The sequence below is a fragment of the Panthera pardus genome, unplaced genomic scaffold, assembly GCF_024362965.1.
Source record: "Panthera pardus isolate Hobbes unplaced genomic scaffold, ASM2436296v1 HiC_scaffold_25, whole genome shotgun sequence".
NCBI classification, from domain to species: domain Eukaryota; kingdom Metazoa; phylum Chordata; class Mammalia; order Carnivora; family Felidae; genus Panthera; species Panthera pardus.
Window position 1 is genome coordinate 52,080,422 of NW_026526821.1, and position 16,793 is coordinate 52,097,214.

Genomic DNA, 16,793 nt, shown 5'->3' on the forward strand with positions numbered 1-16,793 from the left:
CACGTGCCAGATGTGGTCTTCTAGGCATTCTGTTGCTGTCAGGGCTTTTCTGATCCAGTCATTGTAAAATGTCCTTGTCACTGTCTCAAGAAAGTGAGATAAGGAATAAGCACAACGTGTTTCTGTTAGAGCCTTAGTTAAGCGGTATTGTCTATTTCTGGTTTTAACTGTTGGGGTCTATAGTTGAGCAAGAGGTCGCTGTAAAGGACAGCTGAGTCAAACCAGTGCTCAAGTACTCTGATGTGTACAGACCTACGGCATTGCCTCATTGATTGTGGTGTGCCTAGAAGTGAAATAGGAAGCCTGCTAAATTCTTACTTGATCTGTATAAGCAGAAAAGTTCTAGGTCAAGTGAACAAAGTCTAACCTCACTCATCAAAACAGATCGTTAAGGCTCCTCACTCAATTCTGAGACAGGAGTCAGTTTACAGACGTAGAATCTCATAGGATGAAGGAAGGCCAGGTCCTCTTGAGGAGAGACCCTGGTAAACTATCAAAAACATACTGTTAATCTTTCTCTCTCCCTCCCCAAAGGAACCTACAGCTATTTACCAGGATAACTGTGCACTTGGGAAAGGGAGATAATCAGACCTGTTAAGGACTACTGGACACTGGCTCTGAATGGACACTGGCTCCAGGAGACCCCAAATATCACCATGGTCCCTTAGTCAGAGTAGGGGCTTAGGTGATCAGTAGGTCAGGTGATCAATGGAGTTTTAGCTCAAGTCTGTCTTGTAGTGAGTCCAGTGGGTCCTCAAACCTATCCTGTGGTTATTTACCCAGCTCTGGAGTGCATAATAGAAATACACATATTCAGCAGCTGGCAGAATCCACCCTCATGGTTGTTCCTGACCTGTAGAGTGAGGGCTATTGTGATGGGAAAGGCTGAGTGGAAGCCACTGGAACTGCCTCCACCCAGGAAAATAGTAAACCTAAAACAATGCCACATTCCTGGAGACACTGTAGAGATTAATGTCACCATCAAGGACTGGAGGGATGCAGTCCCACTACATCCCCATTCAACTCTCCTATTTGGGTTGTGCTGAAGACAGATAGAGCTTGGAGAATGATGTGGATTATTGTAAGTTCAACCAGGTATTAACTCTAATTGCAGCCTCTGTACCAGATGTGGTCTCCTTGCTTGAGCAAATTAATGCATTGCTGGTACCTGGTATGCAGCTATTGACCATGCCAATGCTTTTTTCTCCATATTTGTTCATAGAGACCACCAGCACTTTAGATTTCAGTGGGCAAGGCTGGCAATACACCTTCACTGTCCAACCTCTGAGGTACATCAGCTCTCCAGCTCTATGTCATAATTGATCACCTTTCCGTTCCACAAGATATCACGCTGATCAATTACGTTGTTGATATTATGCTGATTGGAACTATTGAGCACTAGGCTTATTGGACACTAGACATATTGGCATGTCACAGGGTGTGAAATAAATCCAACAAAAATTCAGTGGCCTCCTACCTCAGTGAAATTCTTAGGGGCTCAGTGGTGCAGGGCATGTTGAGAAACCATTCTAAGGTGAAGAATAAGTTGTTGCACCTAGCCCTTCCCACAACCAAAAGTCCCAGTGCCTAGGATGCCTCTTTGGATTTGTTGGCAACATATTCCCCATTTGGGTGTGCTACTCTGACTCATTTACTGAGTGACCCGACAAATATGCTAGTTTTGAGTGGGGCCCAGAACAAGAGAAGGCTCTGCAGCAGGTCCAGACTACTGTGCAAGGTGCTCTGTCACTTGGGCCATGTGACCCAGCAGATCCAACAGTGCTTGGAATGGCAGTGGCAGAGAAGGATGCTGTTCAGAGCATCTGATGGACTCCTACAGGTGAAATGCAGCCCTTGGGATTTTGGATTAAAGCCTTGCCAAGCTCTTCAAATAACTACTCATCTTAAGAAACAACTCTTGGCCTATTACTGGGTCTTAGTAGAGACTGAACACTTAACCCTGAGCCGCCAAGTTGTCGTGTGGCCTGAGCTGCCCATCAGGAATTGGGTGTTACCTGACCCACCAAATTATAAAGCTGGGTGTGCACAGCAGCACTCCATAATCAGATGGAGGTGGTATATACATGATCAAACCCAAGCAGGCCCTTGGGCACAAGTAAGTTACATGAAGTGGCTCCAATACCCATGGTCCGGCTCCTGCTACATGGCCTTCTCTCTCCCAGCCTACACCTGTGGCCTCATAGGGAGTTTCTACCATCAGTCAACAGAGGAAGAGAAGACTCAGGCCTGCTTTACAGATGCTTCTGCAGGATATGCAGGGTCCACGTGAACATAGAAGTTGCATGCTATAGCCCCTTTATGGGGCATCTTTGAAGTATGACTTCAAGCAATGAACCTCATTGTTCACTTTGATGCAGAAATGACCAGATGTGTAATTATATACTGATTTGTAGGCTATGGCCAATTGTTTGGCTGATGGTCAAGGACTTGGAAGGAATATGTTGGAAAATTGGTGACAAAGAAATTTGGGCATGGTATATGTGGATAGGCCTTTCTCAGTGGGCAAATAATGTGAAGATATCTGTATCTTGTGAGAATGCTCAGTGACCTCAGTGATAATCAAGTGAGTAGGATGACTTGTTCTGTGGATGTCAGTCAGCCTCTCTCCCCAGCCACACTTGTCATTGCCCAGTAGGTTTGTGAACAAAGTGGCCATGGTAGCAGGGTGGAGGTTATATGTGGGATCACCAATATGGGCTTTCATTCCCCAAGTCTGGCTATGGGCACTGCTGAGTGTCCTATCTGCCAGCAGCAGAGACCAGTCCAGAGTCCTAGGTCTGCACCATTCCCCAGGGTGATGAATCAGGTATAGGTTAATTGCATTAGGCCACTTCCACCATGAAAGGGGCAGCATTTTGTTCCCACTGGAACAGACACTTACTCCAGATATTGTTGCAGGACAAAGGACCAGTTCTGAAATCAAGTTTGGCCTGCTTGCTGCTCCAAAGTCAATACTCAAGAGACAGGTGATGATGAAAAAGGAAAAGTTGCTTTATTCAGGAAGCTGGCAACCTGGGAAGATGGTGGACTCATGTCCCAAGACTGTCTTCCCTATCCAAAGGAACCAGTGGAAAAGAGAGAAAATGGGGGAGCGGGCTACATGCAGGAAAAACTGATGCTCAGGGGTTAATCATTTGTCCTTGCAAGGCCTCCAGAATCCTCTGTTCTGCCAGTAATCAAGGCTCCCAGGTGTCTCTCAGTAAAGGATGCCCCTGCAGCCAGCAAGCCATGTCCTGGCAAGGAAGTCCAGATTCCCACTGCCTGTACTAGGAATCAAGACACCCAGATGTCTCTTACTGAGGATACCATGGTCAGTGGTGGCTGTTTTCGAGTGCGGTAAGGCCTTATCTTCCAGAAAGTCTAGTCCTTCCTTCCTCAAGGCCAGGGGTCTGCAGGCTCTGAAGGGAAGTAGGTTGATTCTGCTATAAACTATGGGGTTTAGGTCAGCAAGCAAAGAGTGCCTACCTTGAAGCAAGTTAACATATAAGACCTGTTGGAGTGCTGTTACAATACGATTTGCCTTCCTTGGATGCAATGCTTCTGCCAAAACTATTATCCATGGTCTTACAGAATGCTTTATCCAGCACCAAGTTATAGTAAACAGCCTTGTTTCTGATCAAGGAATCATTTCATGGTAAGTGAAGTGAGCCAAGGGGCTTGTACTCGCAGAATCTGTTCACTGGTCTTACCATTCCCACTGTCCTAAAACAGCTGGCTTGATAGAACTGTGGAATGTCCTTTTGAAGACTCAGTTACAGTGCAGGTGGGGTGGTAAGATATGTTAGGAGGCTCTATAGTCTCTGAATCAACATTCAATGTATGGTGTTGTTTCTCCCATAGCCAGGATTCATGAGTCCAGGAATGAGGTGTGGAAATAAGAATAATGGCACCAATTGCTATCAACACCCAGAGACCCACCAGCAAAAGTTTTGCTTCCTGTTCCTGTAAGCTTCTGCTCTACTGATCTAGAGGCCTTAGTTCCAAAGGGAAGGATGATTCCAGCAGGAGACTCATTGAATTGGAAATTAAGATTGCTGCCAGGCCATTTTGGGCTCCTCATGCCTCTGAATCAACAGGTAAAGAAAGTAGTTGTTTGCTACCAAGGGGACTATACTCCACAATGGAGGTGAGGAAGAGTATGTCTGGAATACAGGAAATCCTGTAGGGCATCATTGAGTATTACCATGCCCTGTGATTAAGATCATTGAAAAACTACAACAACCCAATCCAGGCAGGATACTAATGGTCCAGATGCTTCAGGAATGAATATTTGGGTACCCCCACCAGGTAAAGAACCACAACCTGATGAGGTGCTTACTGAAGGCAAAGGGAATATGGAATAGAAGAAGCTAATTATGAATACCAGCTATGACCACATTACCAGTTACATTAATGAGAACAGTAACTACTATGAGAATTTCCTCCTTATTTTGTTATGAATACGTTTGTGTTTATGTACTGACTTTACATCATGTTATTTAAGTATTTACTTCATAACATCATAGTATTTAAGCTGTAGGACATCAAGGAGAAAAATTCCCAAGAAAATAGTGCTCCTATAAACAGCAACTGGAAATCAGGAGCAATTGTTTATGAGGGAGAGGGAACAGGGGAAGAGAAGGAGAATGAGTTAGGTTTTAAAAATTTCTGAGACTGAAGTGCCACAGGTACTGTAGGTGGGAATATCTATGAGGCAGTTGAAAATATAACAATCGTGGGGAGGGTTTGAGACTGGATATTTCAATGTGCGAGTGAATCACACAGGAGCACCATTTGGAGTTTTTGAAGGGGGCAGAATATATTCAGATCTGAATTTCAAATTCATAGACGCTAGACTTAAAGGAAACTTAGATGATTCTCTTGTTTCCACCTCCAACCCAGAGGGAAGCATGTAGTCTTCAGTCTCTTTCTTAGAATGAACCCCCAATCTCCTAATAAGAAATATATGTACTATGAAATGCCATTGGATTAGTTGACAGAGGTGCAAGCATGCTCTCCTATTTGAGTGAGAAGATGAGTCAGGTTCCTGAGGAATGGAGGACTTCTACTTCTGTTGATGAACGACTTACATTTTTCACAACATTCCAGAAAGAAGCTGAACTCCAAGGTCTTTTATCACTCACCTTGACAGGCTTGCTGTATGAAGCTTTGTATGCAGATTGCTTTATGATTTCAAAGTATTTTTTTCAGCTTTAGATCTTTTATTTTTTTAGATTTATTTATTTTTGAGAGAGAGAGTACAAGCAGGGAAGGGGCAGAGAGAAGGGGACAGAAGGTCCTAAGTGGGCTCTGTGCTGACAGCAACAAGTCTGATGTGGGGCTCAAACTCATGAACCATGAGATACCATGACCTGAGCTGAAGCTGGATGCTTACTCAACTGAGTCACCCAGGTGCCCCTAGATCTTCTTTGACGTAATATAATACCAGCTTGAATTCCTAAAGACTGTCTGAAAAGACAAATCTTTCATCTTGCTGGGGTTGATGTGCCAGGCAAACATTGTGCCAGGTGTTAAGACATGTGCACAAAATCAAATGCACTTTAAAACAGCTTCAATTTTTTTTCTCTAGGTCTATCATCTATCTATGTATGTATCTCAATAAGAGATTTTGTTGTAAAATTCAATGTCAAGCGGGAAAGTATAAAAGTTTTCAAATTTTCAACTTTCTCTCAGAAATAAAGTATTTAATAAATATTTATATCCAGAAAATAAGGCAGTATTTTGTCCCTTTTAGTGAAGTGGTGCTCACCTGGTTAGGAATTTTGCCATCATCTTACTTCAAGGGTCCAGTATTTACCCCCAAATCCTTTCTGATGCTCACTTTCCCCACCCATCTTGTCCTCTTTCCCATCCCTTTCTCCTTCAGCTTTGTGTCGCAGTCCTGACACACGCTCAGGCCCTCTCCAGGCCATCTTCTCTAGCCACCTTGTCTCTCAGTCCCCCATTTCAGACTTAATTCTTGACTCTGCTCTCTTGATCACAGTAGGACTTGTGTGACAGGGGACATGCTCTCTGGCACCCCTGCTGGCTGGGACCTCCTAATTTCTGCTCCATGGGAGGGGATTAGGGTATGCGCCTAAGGTTCCAGGTGGTTCCCACCTGAGTGGCTACACACCATGTGTCAGGGAACAGGGTGTGGTGGGATAAGAAGGGGGACTTGAGCTGGCAGGCCTATCCCACGTGCGCCCACACTGCCATTCCTCTCCCTTGCCAGTCCCCATCCTCACCCTGTGGTCTGACTACACAGGGCCTGGCCTCAGAATAAAGCATTCTAATTATGCAGAACTCATGGTTCTTGGTGGCACTACCACAGCGGTGTGCTTTTCACATGGGACTCAGGGTTGGGTTCCTCTTTAAAAGCTCTGGAATGGGGCAGCACTACTGGTGCCCTGCCCAGATTCCCGTGGATTGGCACCCCCAGCCTCCATCTCATGCCCCAGGAATGTGCTTCCTTCTTATAGGCCCTGGCCTGCTTCCTTCAGAGAAGGAAGTCTGCCCTTTGGCACTGAATGGCTTTGCCCAGAAGCTCTGACAACACAGGAATCTGGGAGCTGACATCCCCCTGGGGCAGCCACATGGAGGGACTGAGGGCAGGAAAGGAAAGCCCAGCTCCCTGCCCTGCCTCTAGGAAGGACTCTCCCAGGAATGAGGGACTCCCTAGAGAATGAGACTGAGGCTGGGACTGTGCAGAATCCCTCCCCTTCCTGTTTCCCATTCTCTGATTATTCTCTCATGGGAACACTTTTATTTTTTATTTTATTTTATTTTTATTTTTTCAATATATGAAATTTATTGTCAAATTGGTTTCCATACAACACCCAGTGCTCATCCCAAAAGGTGCCCTCCTCAATACCCATCACCCACCCTCCCCTCCCTCCCACCCCCCATCAACCCTCAGTTTGTTCCCAGTTTTTAAGAGTCTCTTATGCTTTGGATCTCTCCCACTCTAACCTCTTTTTTTTTTTTTCCTTCCCCTCCTCCATGGGTTTCTGTTAAGTTTCTCAGGATCCACATAAGAGTGAAAACATATGGTATCTATCTTTCTCTGTATGGCTTATTTCACTTAGCATCACACTCTCCAGTTCCATCCACGTTGCTACAAAGGGCCATATTTCGTTCTTTCTCATTGCCATGTAGTACTCCATTGTGTATATAAACCACTATTGCTTTATCCATTCATCAGTTGATGGACATTTAGGCTCTTTCCATAATTTGGCTATTGTTGAGAGTGCTGCTATAAACATTGGGGTACAAGTGCCCCTATGCATCAGTACTCCTGTATCCCTTGGGTAAATTCCTGGAAGTGCTATTGCTGGGTCATAGGGTAGGTCTATTTTTAATTTTCTGAGGAAACTCCACACTGCTTTCCAGAGTGGCTGCACCAGTTTGCATTCCTACCAACAGTGCAAGAGGGTTCTCATGGGATCACTTTTAAAATAGGTTACTTGCAGAGGTGTCTGAGTGGCTCAGTAGGTTGAACGTCCAACTTCAGCTCAGGTCATGACTTCACGGCTTGTGAGTTCGAGCCCCTGCATCGGGCTCTGTGCTCACAGCTCAGAGTCTGGAGCCTGCTTTGGATTCTGTGTCTCCCTTTCTTTCTGCCCCTCCCCTACTCATACTGTGTCTCTCTCCCTCCCTTTCTCGAAAATAAATAAACATTAAAAAACAATAAAATAAAATAAGTTACTTGGAATCTTCATTCCAAGGTCTGCTTCTGGAAACCAATCGCAAACAGGGGATGCCATGGGCTTCTGGAGAGCCCTGAGAACTCTCTGCCTTGGGGGCAACCTGTGGCCAATTGCAGCTTCCTGCTGCTTCTAGAAGCAGGGTAGTGACCTGCCATTCCACCAAATCCCATCTCCCTAGGACCTGAGAGGGCAGAGCTGGGACATGCTCTGTGCTAGTGTCTTGTGTTCATAGCACATGGTGCTGGCAAGGATAGCTGAGCTTATATTTGGGTGTCACAGCCAACTCTGTAAAAAGAGCCTCATGTAGGAAGCTTGCCTGGCCTGCTTCTCTGCATACCCCGACAGTTCCCTACTCCACATTGCTAATCCTGGTGGTGGTCGGGGATGTTCTCCAGCTCCCAGGAACTCAGGGAGGCAGTCAGTGGTCTTCTGGTCAAGGCTATGATGGACTGTGGAATTTTAAGCATAGTGTGGACCAAGCCCTAGCCATTCAGTCCTGCTTTTCCTGCCAAACTTTGGACTTGAGCCTGACCCCACCAATGACTGCTCCTGGGGGACTGATTACCCACAGACCTTGGCAATACAGGGGTTCACAGGGGTGACCTAATACACAGAGAGATGTCCATTAGCCACTTGCAACCCTTCCTGGTCTTCATCTTCTCCTGGCTGGGGACATTGTTCCCACTACTGCATGATAGCCACACTCTGTACTTACTTTATAATCCCTGCTAGCCTGGTCCACACCCACCATGGGTCCTGGATATGCTCACCTGCTTGCTCCTAGAACCCAAAATATGTGTGCTGCTTCTCGGAGATGCGTCCAGATGAGGGTGGTGGGGCAGACCCCACCTTAGGAGCTGGGCATCTCTGCTGCCCTGGGCCCTGTCTGGGCCTACTTGGCTGGAAGTACTGCCCCCACAAGCCTCAGAAGGAGGCAGGCCTCTCCTAGGTACACATACTTTTGTTGCTGGAGGTGCCTGCACTGTTCTTTGGGAAGCAGAAGGAGAAGCTCTGGCAAGATCTAGATTTCTGGGGCTTCAGTTTGATCCCATCCAGGACTCCTGCTCTTGCATTCCAAATGTGGGAGTCTGAGTCTTCACAAATATGGACCTTCAGGATGCCTCTAGACTCATTCACACCAAGTCCTGGTCCAGATAAAGCAGATCCAGAAACTCAGGTCTGAGACAGGATAGTAGATGATATTTCAGGCTTTAAGGATCCCTTCTTCTTTGTTTCTGGTGTTTTTGCAACAACCTTTTTAAAATAGAAAAATCCTCTTAGCTCCCATGCATACCAAATGAAATGAATTTGGCCCAGGAGCTATAGTTTTCCAGCCTTGTGACCCCTAGACCAACAACAAAGTAGGGAGAGAGAAGGGCAGGGCAGTGATGATGAAGGAGGGTGGATGGTTTGCCACTGAAAAGTAAACTCAGAAGAAAGCTGGTCATCAGATTTCACTAGTATAAACTCTAATTTCTTCAAGCCAAAAAAAAAAAAAAAAAGTGGATACCTAGAAAGATTTAAGAGTTTTTATTCCCATGCCTTGCCTTCCTTTCTCCATCATTTTTTAAAGTTTATTTATTTATTTTGAGAAAGGGAGAGAGAGAGTACAGAGGAAGGGCAGAGAGTGAGAGAAAGAATCCCAAGGAGGCTCCACACTGTCAGTGCAGGGCTTTAACCCATAAACCATGAGGTCCTGACCTGAGCTGGTATGAAGAGTCAGACACTTAACAGATTGAGCCACCCAGGTGCCCCTCTCCATCATTTGTTATTACCATTTCACATACTTGAATTCAGAATATTCCAGATTATGTGGACTAAGTTTGACGCAGATGGATGTTTTGAAGTTTCATTACCAGCAAACCCCACACAGGTTTATTATGAGTGAGATGGGTAAGGGACAGAAGACTGGTGGATGCAGGGTGGGGAATGAGATCCTCTTCTCCAAGGGTAGGCAATGGGCTTGGGTATGTTAGGATGGGAAACCCATAGAATACCAAAGAGCAAAAGAAGGGCCCAGGAGCCTGGGACAACAGATGGCTTGGAAGGACGGAGGGACCAAGAAGGCTACACTATTTTGGGAAAGGGGAGCTTCTGCTCAGGGCTACCTCACACTTACAGACTTTTCCATGACAAAGACACTCTGATCCCAGCGTTCTACTAGGGAAAAACTGCCTTTCTAACCATATTTCCACTAAGCCTTGGTTTTCTTTTTCTAAACATGCCAGTTAGGAAGGTTTTGGTATTTGTTAGATAATCAGAAAGGATCCCCGGAACCCCAGGTTGTGATGGCAGTGTTCTGAGTGCCCAGATGAACCGAATTACAGCCTGGAGGAGGTGCAGGCAATATGCTCCAGCTCCAGGAATGTGCTAAAAAATGGGCCTGGCCAGGAGCAGGGACATGAGTTCACTTAGCTCTGCTGGGTCCCACCTGTTGATTCTTAGTCATCTCATCACCAGTGAAGTCTTTGGGCAGTGTGACCGGATTCCTCAACCTCTTATTCTGGTTTCAGGATTCCAAGCTCAGTTCCATTTCCCATTACTCTGTTTTTCTCTCCTAAGTGCATGGCTCCAAATCCCTTAGGCATGAATATTTACAATATCATCTTACACGACCACAGTATATAGAGGAATGTGTGTGTGTGTGTGTGTGTGTGTGTGTGTGTGTAAATATGTAATATGTGATTAGAAGGATATTATATTGCCCTGGATACGTGGATAGTCACCTTCTCCATCATCATCATTTTATAGAGCTGGGACTAAAGACTTAAAATTGAATGAAGCCTGGGACACCTGAGTGGCTCAGTCAGTTAAGCCTCAGACTCTTGATTTCAGATGTGATTCATGAGATAGAGCCCCACTTTGGGCTCTGCTGACAGCATGGAGCCTGCTTGGGATTCTATCTCTCTCTCTCTGCCCTCCCTGCCCCCTTCTCAAAATAACTAACCAGGTAGCTAACTAACTAACTAAAATTGAATGAAGCCATTACTTCTTGTTAGTACTCCAAGTATTGTTTTAAAGCATATATCAGAACGTGAGAGAGAAATCCATGAATACTCTGCAACTGAAACTGATGGAGAATACAAGAATGGAATTTATTTTTATAATGAAAGTAAAAAGAATCTTACAATTCATAAAAGAATAGCTGCACATTTTCCCAATTTGTGAACTCCAGACGCATTACAGATATTCCCTTTATTTGCCCAGGTCATACTGTGTACAGAAAGGGAGTTTTAGCAGTCTGCTGTCTATATTTTTAGGTAGCTCTTAGAATGTGAGCTGGGAATGTGGTGTGGGTGTTCACTGATAAAAAATGTATTTACTATTCAATCATGCTGGTTCACTTCACCATGTATTTCCTCAGAGCAGCTTGGCACTGCACAAATACTGTACTGGATTATTTGCCATGTGGTTAATGATTTTCATGCTTAGAAAGTATGACGATGAAAGAATGCAAATGGGGCTTCTTTTGTTCCTGCACAGAGTTGATAATATTCTCTATATTATGATTTAGTGGCATAGGAATGCAGTACTCCCACAAACTGTACCTTCCTGACACCCTTTTAAAATAATACATTGATATTCACACTACTTGTGTAAATGATGCTAGACACTTTCTTGAGACAGGTTTTAATGAAAAAAAGAGGCAGAACATAATTACATGTGTAGCTGAATAATTTATCAATATTGACCATTTTGCTTAGAGCTTCTTTTTAAGAAGCATGAAAGATGATCCTTCCAGAGATGTGATACTCAAGATTTTCTTAAAATGCATGTGGTGCTGGTATTTTATTTTCTTTGAGGGAGGGGGGCTAATTTGAAGATTTTTCCTCCATTTCTCTCTAAAAAGCCCATCTGAAATATATATTGTTTTCTGCCTGTCTGCCTTGTGTTGGTCTCAAAAGTGAACTGCATCTGTTTCTGTTTCTTGTGCTGCTTATCACCCATTCCTTTCTGGCCTTTCTTCATGTCCAGCTTGAGACCTCCTGAGTCAGGCACAGTTCACTGGCTTCCCTTCTTTTTACCTTCTGCACCTCATAACCTAATACTTCCAAGAGCTGGGCCATCCTCTGTGTCTCGTTGTTGATGGTTAAGGATAAAACCTGGTTCCCTTTTCACATTCTCCATAGTGTTCACCTTCTCCTTCTCTGCTTCTCACTCACTTTATCTTATGTTGAAGTTCTACTCTACTCTATTTCTCTCTTTTAATGAATTTTGCATCCAGGGAGCCAGGCTATTGTGAGATAGTGATTGGGTTATATCATGGGTTTGAAGATAAGCACACCATCATGTGGTGGGTGTCTATGTGAATGATCATGTAATTTAATTTTAAATTTCTACCCAAGATTTGGTTGCATTTGGATGAAGTATATCACAGTGGCATAGAATTTCTGAGAGTGTAGGAAAGCTCAGGATTAAAGTTTAAGTATTCTTGATTATGAGGCTCAAGTGTCTAAAATCTAGGAAGGAGGTCCTTGACTGATGGGCTCCCCTGTTGCCCTCAGATCTCTGTGCGAAAGGTCAGGGTGCTCCCTGCCATCTTCTTCTGGTAGTCCTTGTCAAATTCTTCATTCTGGGTCACAGTGAAATGGCTCTTCCAGTCCCCAGGCATCCCTGAAATGGAGCAAAGTTTCAGTGATTACCACACAAGAGTACAGGGTGGAGTGAGCACACACCCTTGGAACCAGGATAAGAGTGGGAAAAAAAAGGAAGTTTGCCTCTGAAAAATTATGTAGTGTCACTGACAAGAATGCATAATGGGGCAAGAAACATTACTGGAAAATCTAAGCAGAGCATGGGGACCACAGCGTCCAATCTGGCATCTGAGAATATGAGTCTTAACGTACCTTTTCTCATAAAAGGGGAGATAGAGTGGTCCAGGAAGCTGATAGGGAAAGTGGTGTAGTTGGCCATTGGGTTGTGCTTCATTACATCAAAGGAGGTGTGATAGATGATTTTATTCAGAATTTCCTCTGGTATTTCTTTCTCCAAGAACTTCAAAATCTTCTGAATTTCCCGCTTTGGGTCCTGTATGTAGAATAGTTATACAAAGCAAATAATTTGAGTTTTCCATTAAGGATGACATTCTGTGTGGACAAACAGTGTTTGGGGAGAAATGAGTTAAGGGATCAGTTCAAATATATTCAATAAACATCCCTCAGGTGACGACTATGTGCAAAGGTGCTGCCAAGACACAAAAATGAGAGCTGTTCCTGCCCTCAGGAGGCTCATGCTGCAATAGGGAGATGAATGTAGACATAACTAACTGTAAGAACTGGCCCAGAAAACATGCTGTACACACACACACACACACACACACACACACACACACACATACACAGAGAGAAAGATTGAGAGAGAGAGATCCATGAGATTTGTTGAAAGCAGCAATTATGTTTCCTGGTAGAGATGAGGAAAAGTTGTATAAAGGAGAAAAAATTTTGCAGGTGAGTCATGGTATGACCAAATTTAGTATTTGAGCTATAAAAGATGACAAAAAGTCTGTGAATTTAATAGAAGGTCAGTAAGGGGATGAATACAAAGGAATCTCAATTTGATACAGAAATGTGAGTTCTTGTGCACTGGTTCTTTGATCAAAGAGTTGCAGAAAAGGAGCTATAGCTTTTGATTAGATTTCTCACCATTGGCACAAGAAGTAGTTTAATTCTAGGACACTAACCCTGGGGTCCTGAGAGTGATTTTGTCATGCCTCTCATACACAATGATTTGAAATGGAAAAATCCGTCCTCTGTCCCAATATGTGAAGCCAGTCCTGCCAATGATTAAACTTCAGTTTGTGATGTGGGCCTGGGGTGTGGAAGAGGGAGAAGGAAACTCTCCCTGCATGTTCACTGAACACAACTAGGCACTTTGCATATGTGATCTTATAAATCCTTATAATAATTTCATGAGATACAAAATGAGATGATACCCACTTTGTAGGTGAAGACATGGTTCATGAGTGTCAGAATTAATTCAACTATAAAGACATGTGATATTTCCTGAGGAGGAAGGATCTTCCAGAAACTGTGAACTGAAGCAAAGAAAATCGAGAAGAGCAGAAAAGTAGTTAGAACTTTCAAGGGTAAAACTGAGTCAAGAAGAGTGTCATGGAGAGAAAGGACTTGCACTGAAGGCTCTCCTGTGGGCAAGCCCACAAACAGGATCACGACTGTGGTTTGCTGCCCTGGAGAATATGGTAGACTGCACTGCCCCTCACCTCCTTCATGTCCTCATAGAAGATGTAGAGAATACGGTGTTGGTCTTTTGCATCCCACCATCCCTTCACATGGTCATACCAGGAGCCCCATAGCACTGGAGGGAACAAGAGAGAAGTGGGGGGGCATCAATATCAACTTGAAACTTATAAAATGAGCATGGATGTCTCAAATAAAAGGGAAAAAGGCAAAGAAGACAAAGACCCTGGACAGAATTCTTATTTGCAGAAGACAGTTTTTTTTTAATATTTAAGGAGATGATAAGAAGTATTCTGGATTCCTTGGTTTTATATTTCTTCTCTGGAACTTAATAGCACATTAGATACTGTGTAGTTGCCAGGAGTCATAATCTTTCTTTCTTTTGCATCACTACATGATGCCTAGATTAGTGTTACACAATAAACATTGTATCCTAGTAGGCTGATTTTCATTCTGAAAAATCTATAATTACCAGATATTTGGGCACCTTTACTCTCTGTAATGGTGAATGAGAGGAAGAGAGGTGCACTGGGTGTCTTCTGTTGGCCCTGCCAAATCCACTCTGCACCCTCCTCCACCCTGTGAGGTTGACCTCTAGGGACTGCGTCGATGCCTCCTTTGTGCTCAGACTTCCACCTGGGCTTTGCCAGGAAAAGGTACTCAGAGGCTTTTGGAGGTAAAGGAGAGTAGAGAAGGTATGTTTATTTCCCTGATGCTCTTCCTGTTGGCTCACTGTTGTGGTCTGTTTCCCTTAATGAAGGCTTCAGCTCCTGTTAAGGGGCCCTGTCCTTTTTCCAGGGGGCAATGGCTCCCTGCTCGTACTCACCCAAGAGCACTGTATTATCACCTGTTTGTTTCTTTAAACTCTGCCCGTAGCTTTCTAAATAGTCTCTTGGTTAAATTCTCCCCAAATGATCCAGTTTGAATGTGCCATCACACCCTCCTATGACCTTGATGACTACAATCATTCACTGAAAACCCATCCTTTCTGAAGTCAGTAGTGAACAAGGAAACATGAATGAATAAGGACACATGCACCCACAATTTCCTTTCACTTACCTTTACCAGCTTTGAATGCCTCAACAAACTCCTCCCATGTACCAGGGGTAGGTAGTAATGCAGCCATTCTTGAGAAATGGTAGTAGGACACCACGGTGTCTTTTGCATTTCTAGCCACATAGATAATCTGAAATCAGCCAGCAAGTGATTGAGACAGAGAGAAAACAAAACACAGAAATATTATTGCTTGATGCAGAGGACCTTAGTATTAGAAGAATCTTAGACTATCCCATTTGAGTATCTGAACGTGTGTGCCTTTTCTGTGATCGGGATGACCACATTTTTCGGTTTGTCCAGAGTTCCAACATATATCTGTGGTTTCAGATAATGATTAGGAGCATCCCTCCTTTTCTTAAAGGTACCCTGGTTTGCCTGATAAATACTATGGTCACCCTAACTATGATATTCCTGGAGGCTAAAGAGGCCCCTGTGTTTTTTTCCAGTGTGTAAGGTCGGTCCTCCTTGGCTTGCACTAAGTGAGGACTCTAGGTTATTGTATGGGGGTAGCTAATGCAGTCAGCCATTTGGTCTCATCTGCGCATGAACTGCAGCTTTATAGATTAATGTTATCACTCCTACTTTTCATTTGTGATAAGATTGCAGGACCTTTGACGGCAGTGCTAAGTCTCCCTTTGGAGCTGCTTGTGATGATTCTTTTCATTGGAAAAGCAGGGGTGTGGTTTGGCCAGGGAGATCTCACCTCTGCTTTGTGTCCTGTGGTTCCCTTTCTCCCACTCACTGTCCAGGCTCTAATGCCCACCTGTGCTGCTGTGTGCATTCTCAGCAGAGCCAGAGAGGAGGAGCACATTAATGGTGTCACAAGCATTTTCCCATGTCTCACTTACTGAACAGAATTTCTGTGTCCAACACAACCATTCACCCAGTGGTATTTCTCTCTCAGCCAATCTCCCCAGGCTCTTGCTTTCCCAGCTGCCTTTCCCCCACTGCTGTCTTAGAGGAGAACAGACCCAACATGTTTCTCTGCCTCTTTTCCTACTGCTTGATTTTTCTCTGATATTTGTGAAAGCATGTAGGGAACCAAAAAGTGTGACACAGCTGCACTATCTTATAATGTAAATACATTTCTTAATGCTGGTGTTGGTTACTGCCTTTTTGTAAACTTGAGTAATTGTGAAGGGGCAGTCTGTGCTGGATGGGGAACATATCCAGTGTGCTTGTGGCAGGAGTCTGATGACTGGATATGACCTAATGTCCAGGACATTTTCTGAGAGCCTGCTGACTTATCTGTGTGAATCCCTCATGGCTGCTGTAACAAATGTACTGGCTTAAACAATAAGAGATTTATTCTCTTATGGTTCTAGAGGCTAGATTTCACTGGGCTCAGGTCAAGCTGTGGGCAGGGCTGGTCCCTTTGGTGGCAGTAAGGGAGAATCCCTTCACTTGCTGTTGCTAGCCCTCAAAGGCCACTTGCATTCCTTGGCTCTTGACCCAATCCCTGGCTTCACTTTTCACATCTCCTACTTTTTACTTTGATCTTCTTGTCTCCCTCTTCTAAGAATCCTTTTGATGATATTTAGGGCCCACCTATTAATCTAGGATAATCTTCGAATCTCAAGATCCCCAACTTAATCAAATCTGCAAATCTCATTTTACCATATAAGGTAGCATTCACAGGTTCTGTTGATTAGGACATGGATATCTTTAGGGGATGGCTATTTAGCTTACCACTGCATCATAAAATGAAAATCTTGGCCTAAACTCTCTAATGTCACTTCCTGCTCAAGTAATCCACAATTCTAAACAAATAAAAGGAGGTGCCATCATTGAGATTTTTACATTTTTAGAAGGCCTGATTTTTATAAAAAGA

At 44.0% G+C, this 16,793-nt stretch overlaps 1 protein-coding gene and 1 pseudogene across 1 annotated transcript in view; one reads left to right on the forward strand and one right to left on the reverse strand.

The window, feature by feature from the left end:
- The first annotated feature begins 532 nt into the window (after positions 1 to 532).
- On the forward strand, positions 533 to 4,364 carry LOC109258047 (uncharacterized; annotated as a pseudogene).
- Positions 4,365 to 10,785: 6,421 nt separating this feature from the next.
- Positions 10,786 to 16,793, reverse strand: part of LOC109258064 (sulfotransferase 1C1-like) — a 50,487-nt gene continuing 44,479 nt past the window's right edge. Inside the window, exons 5-8 of the mRNA XM_019434614.2 lie at positions 14,966 to 15,092; positions 13,930 to 14,024; positions 12,557 to 12,737; positions 10,786 to 12,323 (exon numbers count right to left, since the gene is read on the reverse strand). Coding sequence (XP_019290159.2) covers positions 12,211 to 12,323; positions 12,557 to 12,737; positions 13,930 to 14,024; positions 14,966 to 15,092 — 516 coding nt within the window. The 3' untranslated portion in view covers positions 10,786 to 12,210. The remainder of the gene's footprint in view (positions 12,324 to 12,556; positions 12,738 to 13,929; positions 14,025 to 14,965; positions 15,093 to 16,793) is intronic.